At 36.2% G+C, this 21,177-nt stretch overlaps 1 protein-coding gene across 2 annotated transcripts; it reads left to right on the top strand.

Moving 5' to 3' along the window:
• The first annotated feature begins 96 nt into the window (after positions 1-96).
• On the top strand, positions 97-18,912 carry LOC138695740 (zinc finger protein 70-like). 2 transcript variants are annotated; one of them, XM_069819890.1, is made up of 5 exons: positions 97-2,569; positions 6,286-6,383; positions 9,313-9,444; positions 13,386-13,468; positions 17,061-18,912. In XM_069819890.1, exons 2-5 carry the CDS (start codon positions 6,291-6,293, stop codon positions 17,764-17,766), a joined length of 1,014 nt encoding a protein of 337 aa, XP_069675991.1. In that variant the 5' UTR covers positions 97-2,569; positions 6,286-6,290; the 3' UTR covers positions 17,767-18,912. The 2 variants fall into 2 exon arrangements, with proteins under 2 accessions (XP_069675991.1, XP_069675990.1); XM_069819889.1 differs by having other exon boundaries at positions 97-2,436; positions 17,061-18,911.
• The last annotated feature ends 2,265 nt before the right edge of the window (positions 18,913-21,177 follow it).

The following is a 21,177-nucleotide window of genomic DNA, read 5'->3' as shown; positions in this document are numbered from 1 at the left end:
CTTCATATTCAAAACTATTCATTTTTCCTTTGATGGAAAATTCTACAATGTATAAACCTTTCTACATGTAGAGGCCCTACAACGTGAATGTCTAGGAACATTTATGTTTTTCTTCTGTGTTTAAAATACGTGGCCTGTAACTTTCTCCATTCTCCTGTAACTTCATCCCTTTTAGCCTCAAATATTTTCCTAAGAACCTTATTTTCAAACACCCTTAATCTCTGTTCCTCTCTCAAAGTAAGAGTCCAAGTTTCACAACCACACAGAACAACCAGTAATATAACTGTTTTATAAATTGTAACTTTCATATTTTTTGACAGCAGACTAGATGACAAAATCTTCTCAGCCAAATAATAACATGCAATTCACATATTTATTTTGCATTTAATTTCCTCCCGAGTGTCATTTATATTTGTTACTGTTGCTCCAAGATATTTGAATTTTTCCACCTCTTCGAAGGATAAATTTCCAATTTTTATATTTCCACTTCGTACAATATTCTGGTCACGAGACATAATCATATACTTTGTCTTTTCGGAATTTACTTCAAAACCTATCGCGTTACTTGCTTCAAGTATAATTTCCGTGTTTTCCATAATCGTTTGTGGATTTTTTCCGTTTCCTGACACAGCTTATTGGGTCGGGGAGGTGATGGATGTTGCCATTCATATGATGGGCGCTTAAGTTCTTGCTCGTAAGAGCGCGCCCGTGTTTCGTCAAATGCGATGATCCTGTCCAGGAACGCGCGTCCTTCCCGTCTGTAACATGCCAAATGATCACCGGCGAGGGCATATCTGTGCCATTTTTGAACGTCTGTAAGGTGGTGCGGTACCCACCGGGATGCAATTTTTCGGTAGCCAAGGACATTGTGCAACACATTCAACACGGTAGTGTGGGTTGTTCCTACCCCTGGAAGTCCTCCTCCTGTCCACATGCAGCAAAGATAGAATCAATTCAATGACACTCCGTGTCGACCTCCACCTGGTTCCTGTACGAAAAGCTGCAACCAACGTGCCACAGTCTGCACGGCAATGCCTCATCCCCTCACGCTTCACGTAGTCCAGTGTGACATTCCCTGGAGTTTTTCCCACAGGCCACTTCGATCTCTGTCCAGGTACGTTGTTCTACGAGTAACTTGGAAAACATCCCGTTTCGGGCGGTGTGATTTGACAACCTGCATTCAACACACGCCACTCCTATCACTGCAGCACCTACACTAGCGCCGCCACCCGAGTTGTATAGCTCCACCCACAGTCTACATGTATTGCCAACATCATCTCGAACAAAACTCCCTGCGTGGGGATAAAACAGTGTTGCCACTTATTTGTCTCCAGTGCTCGTAGGTTATATCCTTATGGGGAAATGTTGTACGTTTGCCAATTAAATTTTTTGATGTATTAAAGTTGACTAACATAAGTCCATTGTCATTACTAGTTATGTGTAGGCTGTCTTTTTCAATAGTTGGTTTAAAAATATCCTCCGTCCTACTTTAGCGTTGAAATCCCCGAATAAAATTTTCATGTGATATCTAGATAACTGATCAAAAGTACGTTCCAATTCCTCACACAAGCTATCCTTTATATGACCGTCTTTCTCTTCTGTAGGGGCGTGAGCATTTATAACTAACATCTCGCACCATCTACCCTTAAGTACTAAAAATGATAACCTGTCACTGTTAATTCAACTTTTTTTACTGTTGATCTTATTCTCTTATGAACAAAGATTCCTGTTTTTCATGGGTGATTATTGCTTCCTTCTCCATAATACAAGTACTCTCCTATTTGTGATATGCCATTCCCATCTAACCTAACCTCTTGTACGCCTACGAAGTCTATTCTATATCTAGCTAGTTCTTTTGCTACTGTTACCCCTCCTGTTCTATAAAGACTAGTTACGTTCCAAGCTCCAAATCTCAAACCTTATTCCCTTGCTGTGGTCGTTCCAGAGAATCAGTCCCATTCCGAGGCTTATTGCATTGATTCGTATCAAGCTGGTTTTTACGGTGATGGGTTGTTAGTCCTTCGCCCAACCCAAGCTGGAGGACCACCCCTTATCGGCTGTCCACGACTGCTTATTCAATACATTCGCAGCTACCCTCCATAACTGGAGGCCGTCTGCAAACTGAAGTCGCGCCATGCCGTGGTGATAGGGACCCACAATGCATGACTATGGTTCCTAGTACCCCCAGCAACTCAAGCTTCGTGACTCTTGTATACTAGACTCTGACTGTGGTATTCGGAACGCGTTCTGAAAAATCTGAATTGCTTGCTGGAACAAACCTATTGGAATCTTAAATTATCGATTGGAAATCTCAGTTGGTGAATCCAGGAAGCCGTGGTGTGGTCGTGATTACGGAGTAAGCAGACATGTGGAACTTAATGTGTTGTTAATTTTTTGTGCGCCCGATTAATTTTTGTCATTTCCATTTGTATCTTTGTAAGTATCAAATTTTGTTGGCTAGTCTCCCGGCATCACACATGGGACTGACGTCCGTTATGGAGTATATGTGTTAAATGAGGGGATAGCTGAGTGACATGAAGTGACAAGATTAGTGGGTTAGGTGAATAAGGTTAGTGAGGTAGGTGAGGGCAGGGTCTGATGTAAGGTGCCTCTGCCCATGGCCTCAAAATCCAGGAACAGTCCTTTTTAAATGAATTATGCAAATGGAATAGACAAAAAAATCTGCTGCCTGAAAATCAGAATTTAGAAAATAAGTGATTACCTAATTAATTATTATGTTAGAAAACGCATCAAAAATCACTTTATTGCTTTAAATTTAGAGTTGTAAGTTTATTGCAGAGTTAATTTTTGAACATGTAAAAGTTGATTACCATGTACAGTTTATTCAAATTGTAACAGTAGGACCATTTAAATAATTAATAATGAATTCAGCAGCCAAAATCAACCAAGTGCCTAGTGCTTGTGTTCCTTGTAGTATATCTAACTTCTGTTGGTATACGACCATTATCAGTGTGTAGTGGTAGTGTTAAAGTGTTTTTGTAGAAATGTCCATAAATAAAAATGGAATTCCGAAGGAAATTTGAGTTAGGAGCTTTATAAGAAAACGGGAAGTTATTGAAATTCAACAACAGGAAAAACAACGCTGGTCCCTGACCAAGTATGTTCGTTCACATGTTACTAGCAGTAGCTTAACTCCTTTACCCACAGAGACCTTCAGTATCAAAAAGTTAAGAATGTTTTAATGTGAGATTTTTGCATACAGAGACATCTATCAGCCACAGCTACTAAACTGTGGACAGCCGGGGTACTTTTTGGTATAGGCCTAAGCCATAATTTAGGAAAGATGAACTTTGCTTCTGAAGTCCTGAATTACTGCATTAGAGGAAACAAGGGATAGTACAACCTGTCTTGTGCTAACATATTTGCTGATTAACTTACCGGTACTTTATTTTTAATTGCTCTCCTCAAAATAGATGATTAATAAAAACCTCTGTGAAATAAATACATGGTAAAAGAGATAGGTGACTGAATTATCATATATGAAAAGAATGACCTCATTAAGAAAATTAAGCTCCGGGTCTCTGAAATTGTAATTCAGGCCCTGTATGAGGTGATGTGAGACTGGGACTGAAAAATGTGATTGAAGTAGATAGGTGTGTAATATGAGAAGATATCGAAGTTTCACCATTTTGTTTTACATTTATTTGGAAAATATTAATCACTAACCACTGATCACTTCCTGTCTTTCCTCGAAATATTTTTGGTTATAAACTGCTAACAGGAATTAAAAGAAATTTTTGAGTGAAACTAGTGCTGAGTTACCGTAGTTACAGTGATTTTGGAAGTGAAAATCGTTGAATTTATAAGGGATTTTTTTTTGTGCAGATGCAGTTGATCGTATGTGCAAGACATAATAAAAGCCTGAACTAATCAAATGTAGCCAGTCATAGATTCGTGTGTTCAAGATGTATAAGCGGAGTACGAAGGGAACTCCTTGTACCTCAGAGCTAGTTTAGCCTTTCTTTGGACCGATGCCAGAATAATAATATCTGTGCATCTCGGAAAGCAACACTTGTTTGGCTTCTGCATTTATTACCATTTGTAACATGAGAGAGAAGGTTTATTTGAATATAATTAAAATACGCTCGTCTAAAACGTAAAAGAAGAATTTTAGGTTATATGAGATTTTACGCCTATCAAATTTGCCTGTAAGTAATAATGAATAGTGCTGCTATATTTCCTATCGTGTCTATTACATCATCTTGTTTTGCTTAATTTTTAATTGTCTTCCCTAATTTACTGTAAATATCAGCTTAAGTTATACGGTAGCCTGACATAAACATGGTCTTGGGCATTCTACACGTTTTGTCTTATTCATTTGAACAATTTCTCAATTATCTTTACGTCTTGAAATCTAAAAAACCTTCAAACGCAAAGAAGTAATTAGTGAAATATGATATCATAAATCCCATATAGGGTTATCTACTGCACTCTAGAGATGAACAAAACTAACTGCCGCTCTCGCTCGCTGTGTTCGTTGCATTTGTCTTTCGAGTCTCGCTCATCGTTCTCGAAATAGCATTTCGCCAGCGTGGAAAGATTTCGTAACTTTGAATAATGTACATAATTGAAATAAATAACATTATAAATGTTTAAATGAGACATAAAGACAAAACAGAACAGTATCTTAGTTGTCAGAATGTTCTGGTTCTTGTATATGATATTACCTATGGTTATATAAATAGAAAAGAAAACAATTCTCAAATAAATTTGCATTTGTAAGAAACATAAAACATAACGTTAATATCTTTTTACTTGAGATTGAACACTTTATCTCAAATATATGAAAAGAAAATTCCTAGCCCTTTAATAAGAGCTGGTAATTAAATAAAGACTTGGGAACGGATTATTATACACTGAAAGGTAGAGATGATGTTTCAAATAGGCTACTTGATTGTTTATACATATATAACAGTTGCCAAAGTAGATAAAAGTTCAGTCAGATATAAACAACTGCGGCGATTCAAGGCTGCTTGACGTCCGGGGCTTCGGGGGTGATCAATCTCGATGACTCGAAACATTCACAAGCAGTCTTTACGTCAACGACGTATAGAACATTGTCGTGCGGTTTTCGGCTTTGGGGGCGCCGTTGGATTGCTTTCTGGAGTGTTGTTCATCTCTACTACATACATCTATTTGAAAGTATTGCGTGACTAATTTAATACTGTCTTAGTTATTTTTCAACCTACAGTACTATTTGAATGAATTCCACATTTTTCATACTGTATTCCTGTCACAATAGTTGTTGTTGTTGTTGTTGTCTAGTGCCTTGCATTTGGTAATGAAGCCGTTAGCAGTCTTGCTTTCCAATACTTTTGAACTGTAGTTTCTTCTGATCTTAATGCTTCACAGGTCTTCAAGTGGTCTTCATTCATTTCTGCTGGATCGTTACACAGGACACATATGGGTGAAGCTGAGATACCTATTCTGTAGAGATGACTTGCTAGACAGTCCTGATTTGTCAATAGTCTGAAGGCTGCAACTGCTGTTTTCCTTGGTCTCTGGGGGATTATATCTGGGTTGGAAAGTAGTGTAATCCATTTTTTTCTCTTTAGCATTTGATTCTATTTCTTGTAGGTAAGAATGAGAAAATTTTGTGGTGATCAAACGTGTTATTGTGGAATATGAGAAATTAAATTTAGGCTTTTGTTTTATTGTTGTGCCTTTCTTGGCAAGTGTGTCTGCGGTTTCTTTCCCCATGACTCCACAGTGTGCTGGAATCCATTGGAGATGGACAATCTTATTAACTTTTTGGAGTTGTGTTAACATTTTGTAGCAATAATAGTTGTTAGTAACATTGCCTCTTCTCATGCTTTCACTGAACTGGTCACCCTCCCATCCTATGAACTGATCCTGTGATATACTGCAGGGTATAATGCAACTGATACGCTAGTTATCTACGTCTGTAATATTTGAACACGTGCACATCAACTGGTCGTAGCATAGTGGGTAACATAGCAGTGTTATTGTTCACATGGTTCGCAGATCGAATCTTCTCGTTTCCAAAGCAATTGAAAAATATAACTTTCTGTGAAGCATAAATGGGAAATAATATGGAGTTAGAAAACAGTAATCTATTTCTGGAGTCATTTACTTTAGAGGTTAATGATTAATTATTGATTGGCGTGAAAAGGAAAGTTATCAGTGAGTATTGATACATAATGTAAACTTGCCAACCTTGGCATACTTAAACCTCCTATGCCTACATTGCGGTATTTTCAACAGTTCTCTAAATATAAACAATTTTTTGTTCTGCTCTTTTAGTTGTAATGGATGAGATAAAGACAGAACCCAATGCGGACCCATTGGCTCTACATTCGGGTGAAGATGCTAATGTCGGAGAGGAAAATATTTCAGATAAAGTAAGTCTAAAAGTATAAATAACTGTTTTCCTTCTGTTATTTATATATTCCTGTGTGGATGCAAAATTGACATGGCCAGGTATTTCACACAAATGAATTTAAGATCCGAACGTGTTTTCTTACAAATATTGGGCGTACTTAATAATGTTTTGAACTAAATATGGTTCTCCACGTAAACTGTACTGTCATCAATGCCAATGCCAGTGTCGATTATCTAACGGAAAGCAATAGGAAAGATCAACTAAATTCATTGCTAACATCTTTCAATTGAATTTACACAGTCAACTTTCCGACCAGAATACAAGGGGATTCAGCTACTTCAATAGACAACATATTTATCGGAAAAGAAAAAATAGGGTATATCTCAAACAACCCCAATAATTAATGGTCTTTCGGATCACGATGCTCAATTCCTAAGTATAAATATTAACACATCATTAAAAAACCAACTAAAGTGAGATTCAGAAATATAAACAGGGCATCATTAAATAATTTTGAAATAAATCTTAAAAATGAAACATGGGAATCAGTATACAGTCAAAGTGATGTGAACAGTAAATTCAACGAGTTTCATAAAACATTTCTAAATATTTTTTAATCCAGTTTTCCTGTAAAGCATAAAAATGAAATAATATGCAACAATAGGTGGATTACACAACGTATTAAAATCTCATGCAAAACCAAGAGATCATTATACATACAGAGCAGAAATAGTAATGATTCAAACTTAAAACAACACTATAAAAATTATTCAAAAATATTACACAAAGTAATTCAAAAAGCTAAAGAATTACACTATAATACAACAATACAAAACTCTGATAATAAAATCAAAACAACTTGGAACATAATTAAAAAGGAAAGTGGACGATCAAAAACTAAAGCAACAAACTATACCCTTATACCCTTATATCTAACAATACAAAAACGTCAGACCCAAATGAAATTGCAAATATATTTAACAAATATTTTCTACAATAACTGATAACCTCAACATCCCCCAAGATAATGTTAGATTTTTTAACACAATATTTTCCGACAAAATCCCCAAAAATTTCCAACACACAAACAAGAAATAATTACAGTTATTAAAACTCTAAAGTCAAAAAACTCCTCAGGGTTTGATAAAATAAGAAGCAAAATATTAAAAGCGAGTTGACATATTATAGCTGGACCACTAAGTTATTTATCTAACTATTCAATGTTCAATGGTATATTTCTCGAGAGATTAAAATATTCAGTGGTTATTCCTATGTTCAAAAAGGGAGTAACAACATCTCCAGAAAATCACACACACACACATATCACTTCTACCAGTCTTCTGCAAAATCTTTGAAAAAGTAATGTATAAAAGATATCATCATCTAGAAAGATACAACATTTTAGTCCCAGAACAATTTGGATTTAGGAAAAATAAAGACACGGAAAATGCAACATTTAGTTTAATTGACAAAATTCTGGAGGCGGTTAATAAAAAATTACAAGTTGGAGGGATATTCTGAGATTTATCCAAAGCATTTGACTGTATAAATCTTAAAATGCTCCTAGACAAATTAGAGTATTATGGAATTAAAGGTGTTCCACACCAGTGATTTCACTCATATCTCATAGATAGGAAACAGAAAGTCGAAATCAATACAATTATGAAATCTACCTCGACATGGGGAACTGTTAATAATGGAATTCCTCAAGGTTCAATATTAGGTCTCTTACTTTTTCTAGCGTTCATAAATGATCTTACCTCCCTAATAAAAGATATAGATCATCCCATATTATTTGCAGATGACACAAGTATAGTAATTATAGCCAATAACTCCAACACATTCAAAGCTTCAATAGAAGAAAATCTCTTCAAAATATGTGACTGGTTCTCAGTCAATAAATTAGTATTAAATTGTAACAAAACTAACATAATTCAATTTAAATCCTGTCAAAATTCAACCTCGCAAATTTCTAGCGCAATAATTAACAATAGATCCCTATTAGAAACAACAACAACCAAATTTCTTGGCTTAAAAATCGTTAATGTGTTAAATTGGAAAAATCATATTAAAGAAATTACCCCCAAACTAAATTCAGCATGTTTTACTATTAGATCTATCAAAAGATAGTAAATATCAATACCTTAAAAACAGTATACTTTGCATACTTTCACTCGATAATGAGTTTTGGAATAATATTCTGGGGAAATTCCACAGGTAGTAACAGTATATTCCTCTTACAAAACAGAGTAATTAAAATAACAGTAGATGCCAAATCTAGGGAATCTTGTAGGGCTATTTTAAAAAAACTACAAACAATGGCCATGGCTTGTCAGTATAGTTTTTCATTAATAATCTTCCTCGTATGTAATCTTGAAAACTTTGTAACTAATTCAACAGTTCATAGCATAAATACACGTCAAGAAAATGACTTTAATACTCCATCAGCAAGTCTATCGTGCTATCAAAAAGGAGTGCGTTATATGGCAGTAAAAATTTTTAATAGTCTCCCTATGGATATAAAAATGAAACTCAAAAGATAAGATTATTTAGGGACAAATTAAAGAAGTACCTAATTTCTCACGCCTTCTATTCTGTAGGTGAATTCATGACATTCAATAACGCTTCATGAAATTGATACTAAAACTTTGTGTTGTACTAGTAGACTATATTGTAAATCACGTCTGTATATATTTCACCTAGACTGTGACTATAAATTAAGACTTTATAATAGTATTAAGTTTTTTGACTTGTTCCATATTCTAGCTGTGAAGCAATGTACGAATACCATGGAATGTTAATAAATACAATACAATACTGCTGTAATCTATAGCACATTTTCTGTGCAACTCATATGTAAGAGGAGAAGTAGCAGCCCCGGACTTAGAGGCTACAACAAATGAATTCATTTTGCAATAGACTGTAATGAATTACATATTTTTCTGCAGGAAAGGAGTTTTTTAGTTCCGCATTTGACAACAATGGAGAGTACAAGCCCCAACTGCACTCTGAAACCCGAAATAAAAATTGAAGAAACAGCAGTGGCCTTCACGTTTGCAGTGTTGAAGCGTGAGTTTGAGGTGAGCCAAGTTCAGTGATTCTTCTCTTATCGACTCTTACTGTGTTTTGCAACATATATCTCGTGAAGTCCACACCTGTGGAGTAACGGTTAGCGTGTCTAGCCGCGAAACCAGGTGGCCTGGGTTCGATTTCCCGGTCGGGACAAGTTACCTGGTTGAGGTTTTTTCCGGGGTTTTCCCTCAACCCAATATGAGCAAATGCTGGGTAACTTTCGGTGTTGGACCTCGGACTCATTTCACCGGCATTATCACCTTCATCTCATTCAGACGGTAAATAACCTAAGATGTTGATAAAGCGTCGTAAAATAACCAACTTGAAATATATCTCGTGAGGTGCATAGTTAGACCTTCAGTGTTATTAATCATATCTTGGTCTGAGAGATAGTGATATATTTATTTTAATTAAAGTATAAATAATTTCGTGTCATGTTTAGTTGCGTGAACTATGTTACTAGCCACCGGAGCGGAAAGAAACTAACCACCCTACCCCATTACCTCCTGGCTTAGTTTCCTCATGAGTGATGTCTTATTTAGTCACTTATGGGGTTCCAACAAGTCTTCAGACCAAACATACATACATACATGCATGTTTTTAGTTGAAGAAAGGCTTGACGTACCATTGTTTACACTCATCTGATATGCAATGGAGTAAGTTCAGTCTGCAGGTTAGGATTCCCACCTTTGCTTTCTCCCTCGTGTACATGCACTGCGCATATATCATGAGCTGTTGGAAACATGTACTCTTATATTTGTGTCTTCATTGCTATAGATAATTCAGCACTTTATACACAAACAGTCTTACTAATAAACCGTGTATAGTTTTTATACGAGACTTATGCAGAGTTGAGACAGAAAACGTTACTAATAAACCGTGAATAAGCTATGGACGTATAAACAGGCTGTAACTATACAATGGGAATTCCTTTGCAGTAGTTATATACACGAAACCCCTTGTTTAAGCGTTGTATATAGGGAAAAAATGGCCGCCCCTTTAACAGCCGTTCGTATCGACTGTCATTTTATGATGATGTTTACCTTGTAACCACAGAAGAACAAACCAAAGATCATAGAATTATTAGAATAATATTGCTGTTGCTTATACTCATTGACCAAAATGTAGTGTGGTAATCGATTAGAGCCAGTTGTACTATCGGTATTTAACATGCCACACTAGAGCGCTCTACTGGATCCAGTAGAGAACCTCAGATATTCTATTACCTTTCGTAACGAAGTAATGACGAAACTATGACGTAGCTGTGTAACAGTTATACTGTTATACACGACGTATGTAGTGATTATTAGTAAGGAATTTACACACGACTTATAAACGAGCTACTCATTGTATAATTATAAGACAGTTAAACGTCTGTATGCAGAGTTTTTATTAGTAAGACCGAAAGAACATATCAGACTGAGTGCATTAAGGTCCTAAACGTCTGTAACATTTCATGCTTTGTATATAGAAAATATCCTGACCACCATTTTTCACTGTTGATGAGCCGTGTTAATATCAAGATACTTTAATTTCTAACCCCAATGATGATAATTTACCAGGTGACAGAAATAATATCTCGTATACTAGTTTTAGTCTCAAGTGTTATAAAAGATAAAGTATCCTAGTTTTTAGTGTACTATCTACGGCAAGCAGGCTGGCATCAGCGCTTGTCATTCCCTGCCTTCAAGGTCACATTGCAGCTGATAGCTGCTGTTCAGCTGCCTATGAGCTCGACGTTTATAAATTGACATGCTTACGTCTTAGTTGAAGATGGAAGATTGTGGCTTAATATGGCACCACAAAAGTTTATGTTTCAACAAAGGCTTTATCTTGTCGAGTGTTACTTGATATCGTAAGATTGTGGAACAGTGCGACGACGTTTTGCAATGCAATTTCCTCGTGTTTCCGTTCCACATAGGACGACTACATTAAACCTCGTAAAAAGTTTAGAGAAACCAAAGTGTACTTAGTGAGGAAAAACCCTATGAGATGTGCGAATTTCTCTGCGGTCTCTGAAAAACCACAGCACTTAGAGCCACTAAAATTCTGACATTTAAGCTCTAGAGAATGACAATAGTGCATTAATTACAGCTTACAGAAAATTGAGTCGTGTGGATTTTTGTAACTGCATTTTGCAAAGTATTGCTGATGGCGTTGTGAATGCTACAGTAATTATTTTCACACATGAAGCATGCTTCCACTTACATGGCCATGTTATTACGCAAAACAATAGATACTGGAGGACGGAAAATCCTCATCACATTCATGAAACTCCTTTACATGATGAGAAGACTGCACTATAACTGTGCATAGGATCATAGGTCCTATATTTTTTTACGATGCAATCAACAGTGACAGATACAGAGCAGAAATACTCAACCTGCTGATATCGAGTGTGAGAGTGCTTATTTACAGCAGCCGAAACATTGAATTTGATAAGCGAAATATTCGAGGACAGGGTTATTAGTAAAGGATTATGGCCCCTAGGTTTCTCGCTTTGTCAGTCTGTGATTTTTATTTATGGGGAAATCTAAAAAATAAAGAATACAAAGACAATCCGCATACAATTCGTGAGTTAAAAGACAGTTTGTTATGGCAGAGAATAGGTTACCAAAGAAGATAATGAATTATCACCCGATCGGGAAAAGGGATCTGGGTAGACCTTGCAAGAGGTGGCTGGACGATAGAGACCGGAACAGGTGATATCACTTAATCCTTGAAGGGAGAAGAAGAAGAAGAAGAAGAAGAAGGAGAAGAAGAAGAAAGACAGTTTGTGCAAGAAATCGGGATAATTACAGAAGACGAGCTTGCATGTGTAACTGGCAATTTCCTTCGGAGATGTCAGGAAGATGTTGCAGCTGAGGAACACCTTCTATAGTCAAGGTTAGTAAACAATATGAATCTATAATTCTAATAGCCGACTCTGTGAACCTGCTCATCAGGAATGACTAGGGTTGATGTCGAGCCCGCTTGCCACCAAGGTTCATAGAGCGCTCTGCACTACTACAGTCTGATCCTTAAGTCGCTTCACAGTAGTAGAATAAGAGAGAACCCGAATGTAGTGGTAACCCTGGTTCTGTGTAGGTGTGTTAGCATACAATCATTCACGAATGATTATAAAACCCTGTTGGTTTTGGGAGAGTGGCAGACTGGATGGAATGAATGTAGAGGAAAAACAAAATTAGATAGTGTGCCAATATCGTAATTAGTAGTAACAAAATAATAATAATAATAATAACACAACGTACATGATTATTTCTCGTGACCACAACGAAATGGAAATATAAAAATTGGTAATTTATCCTTTGAAGAGGTGGAAAAATTCATATACAGTATCTTGCAGCAACAGTAACAGATATAAATAACACTCAGGAGGATATTAAACGCAGAATAAATATGAGAAATGCCTCTTTTTATTCGTTTCAGAAGCTTTTGTCATCCAGGAACATTAAATCCAGACATTTGAGATGGACAGGGCATGTAGCATGTATGGGCGTATCTATAAATGCATATAGAGTGTTAGTTGGGAGGCTGGAGGGAAAAAGACCTTTGGGGAGACCGAGACGTAGATGGGAGGATAATATTAAAATGGATTTTAGGGAGGTGGGATATGATGGTAGAGACTGGATTAATCTTGCTCAGGATAGGGACCGATGGTGGGCTTATGTGAAGGCGGCAATGAACCTCCGGGTTCCTTAAAAGCCATTTCTATGTAAGTAATAACAATATTAGTACTGCTCCTACTACTTCATTATTACTGCTTACGATGATTTGTGCATATCGTTGTGATAAAAATAGAGTAAGTGTTGGACAGTGCAGCCTTATCCACGTTGTGATGGAATTTAGGAATATTTCAGTTATTTAACATTAATGGCGGTTATTTCTGAACTACTGTGATATTATATGTAGCTGCTATATTCTTCTTCCTTGTATTTCTTGTTTTTAGGAAGGCATAAATGATGTGATTAAGGTAGAAGAAAGCAATGCTCTGGAAGGATCGACTGAAGAAAATGAAGTGATGACTCAGAGGTGAGTGTAAGGTTCATGTCTTCAATTTAGCTGGGATCCGCTATTTCGAGTATTGCACATGCGTTGCCGTAATAGAACTGCCAGTCCACAGTAAGAATGTGAGTTGGAAACACAAAGGCACCCTCCGCCACCATCTAGCTCAAGTTAATTTTGATCAGTACAATCGTAATTTGGCATTAACTCAGACTCAAAGAAGCTGCCATCAACAAATATGTAAGGTGTTTAATTAATATTTCTCATCTAAAATCGTCTAGGACACACGTCGTCGAATAATGCAATAACGTGCGATTCTGGTCTTCCATATGTCTCGTCTAATAACGATATCATCACAAATACAGTTAAAACAGCTGAGGTACGTGCTGGTTTCTGTGTCAGACTAAGTAACTCACAGAATTGTGACGGAAATGTTTTTTGAAGTGAAGCGTAGAGTAGGAGAATTAAAATGAAATGAAGAGAATCAATCAGGAGTAGAGAAAAACCACATCAATAAAATGAATCATATACTTAGGTATTATATATATATATATATATATATATATATATATATATATATATATATATATATATATATATATGGAGTTTTGTTAAATACTAGGCAATAAAATGACAGTAAACATCTCATACAATATTTTAGAATTGTAAATAAACTTGGACATTGTTTAATAATAAAAGAATTACTTAATAAATTTAATTACTTAGATATCACCCCACTGTTAACAAGTCCCATATTAACACAAGTCAAATAACTCACCTTGACTTAAATTGTTTGAACGTGAGATAAAACGAATTACAAGGCTTTCTTTGTATGCTAGTACGATGGGCAGACCAGAAACAAAAAGCCAATCAAGCTGTAGGGCATATCACATGGATTGGTTTACTTAGTCTTGGTATCATTTATTTCAAAGAGCGACTGGATGGAGCTTTAACCTGCCCTGCTGGAAGCTCCGATCTGGATGAGGCTGATCTCTCATACCCTCACCGTAAAGTACGCTGGATAGTAAGATTGCCACACTCAAAGTTGAAGCCTACTGTTGCATTCCCACATCCCCGTAATAAGACAGGAAAACAACTATATTTCGCAGAATACAGTAATGGGAGACGGAGGAATTACAAATTATGTTGAGCAACAAGAAGGAGGCTGGTTGAGTAGAAGATAGACATATTTTTGAACCTGAGTGGGAAGAAATATGTCAGCATTAGTTGAAACTTTCAAATTATTGAAAGGAGAATCAAGAAAATATGGATTGATAATATTAATGATAAAACTAAATATTTAAACAATGACACAAAAAAATAGAGCAACAAAAGATCTTAAAACAGAGAATATTAGTTTTGAAGAATTAAATTCGTTTAAGTATTTAGGTTCCATTATAAACCAAAATGAGAGAATTGCTCTAGGACATAAAGCATATTTTGCGAATAATGTTTTTGAAAAGTAAATTAATATCTAAGTCAGCAAAATTCAAACTGTATAAAACAATTGAAAGACCAATTGTGACATATGCATGTGAAACCTGGTGTTGAAGGAAACAATAAAACAAAAGCTTTTGATTTCTGAAATGAAAATTTTGCGTAGGATAATGAGACCAATCAAAGATAAAGATGGTACATGGACGATCCAAACCAAGACAATTAAAAATAAAAATATAATAAATTTTGTTAATGCTCAAGGACTAGGATGGGTTGGACGTGTAAATGCAAAATGATAGATCTACCAGTGGCAACCTCTGACGACTAGACCAAAAAATAGGTGGAGGGATGACGTACTGTGAGATATTAAAATTATTAAGGATTCAGAGAAATGGAAAGATATCGTTGAGAAGGCCAAAACTTTAATGAAGTTGTAGTGCCTGAAAAAGAAGGAGGAGAGGGTAGGTAAGGGGATAACACAATATGATAGCAGGATATTGTACTTAACATTACGTAGGTGGTGCAGTCCAGGTGGAAGGTCTATTACATTAGGTTAGGTTATCATACTTTCCTTACTTTGGTAGGGGCCAATTAGGAAGTATAATGGATGAATGAAAAAACAAACAGTAACTCCACACTCATCACAGATACATTCACAGTAAATCTCGGTTTCAGAGAGAATGGATAATTAGTACACATTCATTGATTATTTGTGAGAAAAGATATATTTTATAAATATGTACTTATGAATTGAGAGTCTGGCCGCGAAACCAGGCGGCCTGGGTTCGATTCTCGGTCGGGGCTAGTTACCTGGTTGATGTTTTTGCCGGGGTTTTCCCTCAACCCAATATGAGCAAATGCTGGGTAACTTATGATGCTGGACCCTGGACTAATTTCACCGGCATTATCACCATCTCATTCAGATGCTAAATAACCTAAGATGTTGATAAAGCCTCGTAAAAGTAACCTACTAAAATAATATAGATATATATGTATAAATTGTGAGATTCACTGCAAGAGGGAGCTATGCCACATTAGCCATAAAGGGAGAAAATAGGATCTTTACGAAAATGGTCGTATCAGCAATATTTGAATGATTAAAGGAATAATTAATTTTTTTTTAACTAATTGAAAGAAACTTATAAATATAGGAAATTTTTATGACATGAATTAAAGGTCTGTATTGAGTTCAGAACCACGAATTAACTTCAACTATGTATAAATATGCGGAGATGGAAGTACAGGTGTTAGTACTCAGATATCAACATTAGCAAGTGTTCACAAATTTGAAATGATTAACATCACAATATTTCAGTAAATGAAGTAATTTAACTTGACTAGTATTGCAACTCTTTAAATATCTTCAGCATCATCTACAGTGGACGCATTATTTTTGAAGAGCTTGAATTTCAGTTCTTATGAACACTGTGATGCAGTACGTGGTGATATGGAATTCAGGGCCAGCAATGTCTGGGGGCTACAGAGTAAACGCATGATCTACTGCAGGCGTTTTCTTGTTCTTCGAATGACGACCTGCATCTTCTTGAAAATCCTAATCATGTGCCAGTCTTCGAAGTCAGAATGTGCGTATTTGATGAAAAGTGCGCCAATTATTTTATCCAGTCTAACAGCAGCAATGTTCCTGATTTCAAATTGAAGTCCATGTTGATAATCTGTTTATTCAATACTTGAAGTCTTCAGTGTGCATTGCAATGGCTGCTTCGACCATTGTTCTGGAGTGTAAATATAATTAGTTTTCCACAATTTTGTCTCCATCATCATGGAGTAGGTGTGAGCAGGAATAAGAAAACAATGTTCTTTTTATTTCAAATTTCCCGACAATTTTTTATTTTCTTCATATTTAAAATTACTCTTTTAATGGTTAATTATATATTCAAAACTCCACACCTGCAGTTGGTAGGAGCTATCGCTGTGGCTAGTGCTATTCTCTTTTTTTTTTTTTTTTTTTCACTAGGATTATTTGCAGATTTCCTTTCGCCACAGTGGAGAGAATTTATTTCCATGTACCTGTTTTGTAATGGCTTGTGGAAGTCTTTATTTCTACATGACTAGAAATCATGGATCATATTTGTACTGTGCGTATGGAAATTTAAGCAATATCGTAATTAGAGTGGAAGCAGTCAAGACTTGATGCCTGTTGTTTTGCCTTTTCTCATGATAGGTTTGCAGACAGCCGTTACTGGGGAGAATCGTCAAGCTTCACGATGGAACTGAACTGTGCGTCCTCAGAGCAAACTGCTGGCGAAAACTCTATCGAATGGCGTAATTCTAATAATAATGTCACTGGCGAGACACAAAAGTGTGATGTAGAGAACTCGTTATCTCTGAAATGTCTCTTAGGGGATTCCACAGTTTCATTCAAATGCCGTGACTGTGAGATGTGCTTCCTCCATGCGGGTGAACTCGAAAAACATTCACGCCTTCATACGGGAGAGACACCTTTTAAATGCGATACGTGTGGCAAATGTTTCACCCGTTCCTCTACTCTCAAAAGCCATTATCGCATGCACACGGGCGAGAAACCTTTCAAATGTGACGTGTGCGGCAAGTCTTTCTCTGAGGCAGGAAGTATGAAAAGCCATTTCCGCCTGCACAGAGACGACAGCGCTCACAAGTGCGATGTTTGTGGAAAGAGTTTCTGTAGGTCGCAGAGTCTGGTGAGGCACGTACGCAAGCACACGGGCGAGAAACCCTTCGAATGTGAGCAATGTGGCAAGTGCTTCTCCCAGTCGAGTCATCTCGCAAGCCATGCACTGCTGCACACTGGCGAGAAACCATTCAAATGCGAACTTTGTGGCAAGTGTTTCACGAGGCCGGATAATCTCCAAAGGCATTCTCGGATGCACACCGACGAGAAATCATTTTAAAATCTCTGCTTTCCTGCGCAAGTTGGAGAAAGTATAGAAATGTTTCTGGATTGTGTTTATTTCATCCGGAATGTCCCTAAAATCCGTCACCACTTGCACAGGCGAGAAGCAATTCGATATCTGTCGAAATTCCTACACATCTCATCGCAGGTGAGGAGCCATCAGGCCTTGCACACGAGTGTGTGTGCACTAAGTGGGAATCCACGCTACGACTGACGAGAAGATGGACAGCAAACTTAATGCACGCTATAACATCAGGGAAGCAAGAGGTCGACTACGCCGAGATCCGCCACTGGGGAAAAATTAACAACCAAGTAGTATTATGAGAAAAGAAAGATAGTACGCTGTAGGTCAATTAGTACTGAGACGTTTTATTATCTCTGAACTTACACTTTTATTGCAAAGCTATATAAATTACAGAAACAGTATGTCGAACTCCAGTTATCCGGACCCTAATCATCCAGAGCGATATGGGGGAAAATACAAAAATTAATGAGTAATAAGTACTGTATGGTAAATTGTGAGAACAGCGAGTGAGTTCTTGTACGTTATTCGAGATGATCCACGTAAAATAGAGCACAGGTGTTATAGAGAATTATGTACTGTACTAAAATAAATTTGTGTACAATACTTTATCTTAATTTTTAGTTTTATTTACTTTAGACGTACAATTTTAATACATACATATCCAGTTATCCGCATTTTTGCATATTCGGTTTGGCCTGATTCCCAATAGTCCGGATAATTAGACTTCAACTGTATAAAAATTAAAAATATATTTGAAATAAGTGATTACATGTGTCCAGTTCTTCACAAATTACATCAACTGCATTTTGGTTAAAAAGAAGTAACAAGCAGTAAATATCTAAAAATTTGCGACACTGCATTTATCTGTGATTGCACTTTATTTTCAATCGAATTTTCCAGGTCCCTGCACGTCAGTCCTGTCCGAGTATTACATGTGACTTAGATTTTGTAGAATCCTTGATGAGACTTATCCACTGTATTAGTTTCATATTCTTGGTTACATATCGTCCTGTCCCCGCACCATATACTATACGTCTTTATTATTATTTTTAAATTCCTATCTTGTGTGCCTTTACGAAAGCATTTTTAATACTGAAAAAGGTTAATCATTTAGGAAGTGTCAAGTTCTAAATTTGAATAACTTCAGTCAAAATTGTAACTTATCCATTGTCGAATTGGAATAAAGCAACTTTTGTATTGTGGATAAATGACGTGCTAGGAATACAAGTTGATATTTTGCACAACTGAGAGATATCGCTCCCACCCAACGTGTCCTTTTACTATCCTGCCACAGAAGTATGCTTAACTATCTCAGTTTTTTTTGTGTACGAGTTAGCTATCACCTAAGCAACCCTATTAAGACTCCTCTAGACTGTCACATAACTCAGCCTTCCTGTTACTGCATTTCAAGCCATCCCCTCAGCTGAAGACTTCATCCCTATCGCTGAACTCGGAGCTGCCAGTGACAAAAATAATTAATCACAAAGAGTATCATTAGCCCAGTTAACCACTGCATTACTTTCAAGGACAAGTAACCATCATACAAACACGATTGTGGACTTGCGATAGTATCTGAGGACTGTACCAACTGATTTCAGTTAATTTTTATTTCTACCTATCCAAATATGCCTGTGTCTTGCTTCGGATTAGTAAGATGTTCAATATATTTCTTGGAGACATTTATAATGGACGCCCATATCACCTTTTTTTAATTATTTCACATTTAAAGTGACTTTGTCAAACGTGAATTAGTACATTCATTTATTTGAAAAAATACACAACCTGATTTATTTTAAAAAGCATCTGGTGCATAAGAGGGATAATTTTATTATGTAGTTCCACTTTCTTTTAAGTGAGGATATTTACAATAGTCGTAGCGTCTCAGGGCAGAAAAATTATCTTCATATACCTGTTTTCTAATGGCTTACAGTTATTGACTGCTATGAGTACATGGCTAAAAGTGTGGTAATATAGTGAAAAGAAAACAAATTAAAAATATGTGATTATGAAAATTGTATAATGTCTTTCTTATATGAGTAAAAGGAGTTAACTCTTTGACACAGCACGCGCGCACACACAGTGAGTTTTTATTTTATCCTACCACTTATGTTATCAATCTCACAGAAGTATTCCAATTAAAAAGCTCAGAGGCGTATTGCTGTTGACAAGCTCACAGAAATATTGCTAATAACAAGCTCACAGAAGTATTGCTAATAACTAGCTCACAGAAGTATTGCTATTAACAAGCTCACAAGTATTGCTATTAACAAGCTCACAGAAGTATTGCTAATAACTAGCTCACAGAAGTATTGCTATTAACAAGCTCACAAGTATTGCTATTAACAAGCTCACAGAAGTATTGCTAATAACAAGCTCACAGAAGTATTGCTATTAAGCTCACAGAAGTATTGCTAATAACAAGCTTGCAGAAGTATTGCTAATAACAAGTTCGCAGAAGTATTGCTATTAACCATCTCACAGAAATATTCCAATTAACAAGCTCACAGAAGTATTGCTATTAACAAACTCACAGAAGTATTGCTATTAGGAATCTCAAAGAAGTATTGCTATTAATAAGCTCACAGAAGTATTGCTATGAACAAGCTCACAGAAGTATTGCTATTAACAAACTCAGAAGTATTCCTGTTAATCTCACAGAAGTATTTCTATTAAGAAGCTCACAGAAGTATTGCTATTAAGAAGCTCACAGAAGTATTCCAATTAACAATCTCACAGAAGTATTGCTATTAAGAAGCCCACAGAGATAATCCTGTTAACAATCTCACAGAAGTATTGCTATTAACAAACTCACAGAAGTATTGCTATTAAGGTCACTGAAGTATTCCTGTTAATCTCACAGAAGTATTGCTCTTAAGAAGCTCACAGAAGTATTGCTATTAAGAAGGTCACAGAAGTATTCCAGTTAACAATCTCGCTGAAGTATTCCTGTTAACAAACTCACAGGAGTATTGCTATTAAGAAGCTCAAAGAAGTATTGCTGTTAACAATCTCACAGAAGTATTCCTATTAACAAGGTCACAGAAGTATTGCTATTAAGAAGCTCACAGAAGTATTCCAATTAAGAATCTCAAAGAAGTATTGCTATTAACAAACTCACAGAAGTATTGCTATTAAGAAGCTCACAGAAGTATTCCTGTTAACAATCTCACAGAAGTATTCCTGTTAACAAACTCACAGAAGTATTGCTATTAAGAAGTTCAAATAAGTATTGCTATTAAGAAGCTCACAGAAGTATTCCAATTAAGAATCTCAAAGAAGTATTGCTTTTAACAAACTCACAGAAGTATTGGTATTAAGAAGCTCACAGAAGTATTCCTGTTAAACTCACAGAAGTATTGGTATTAAGAAGGTCAAAGAAATATT

This window comes from Periplaneta americana, chromosome 3, assembly GCF_040183065.1.
Source record: "Periplaneta americana isolate PAMFEO1 chromosome 3, P.americana_PAMFEO1_priV1, whole genome shotgun sequence".
NCBI lineage: Eukaryota > Metazoa > Arthropoda > Insecta > Blattodea > Blattidae > Periplaneta > Periplaneta americana.
This window is presented reverse-complemented; position numbering and strand designations above follow the sequence as displayed.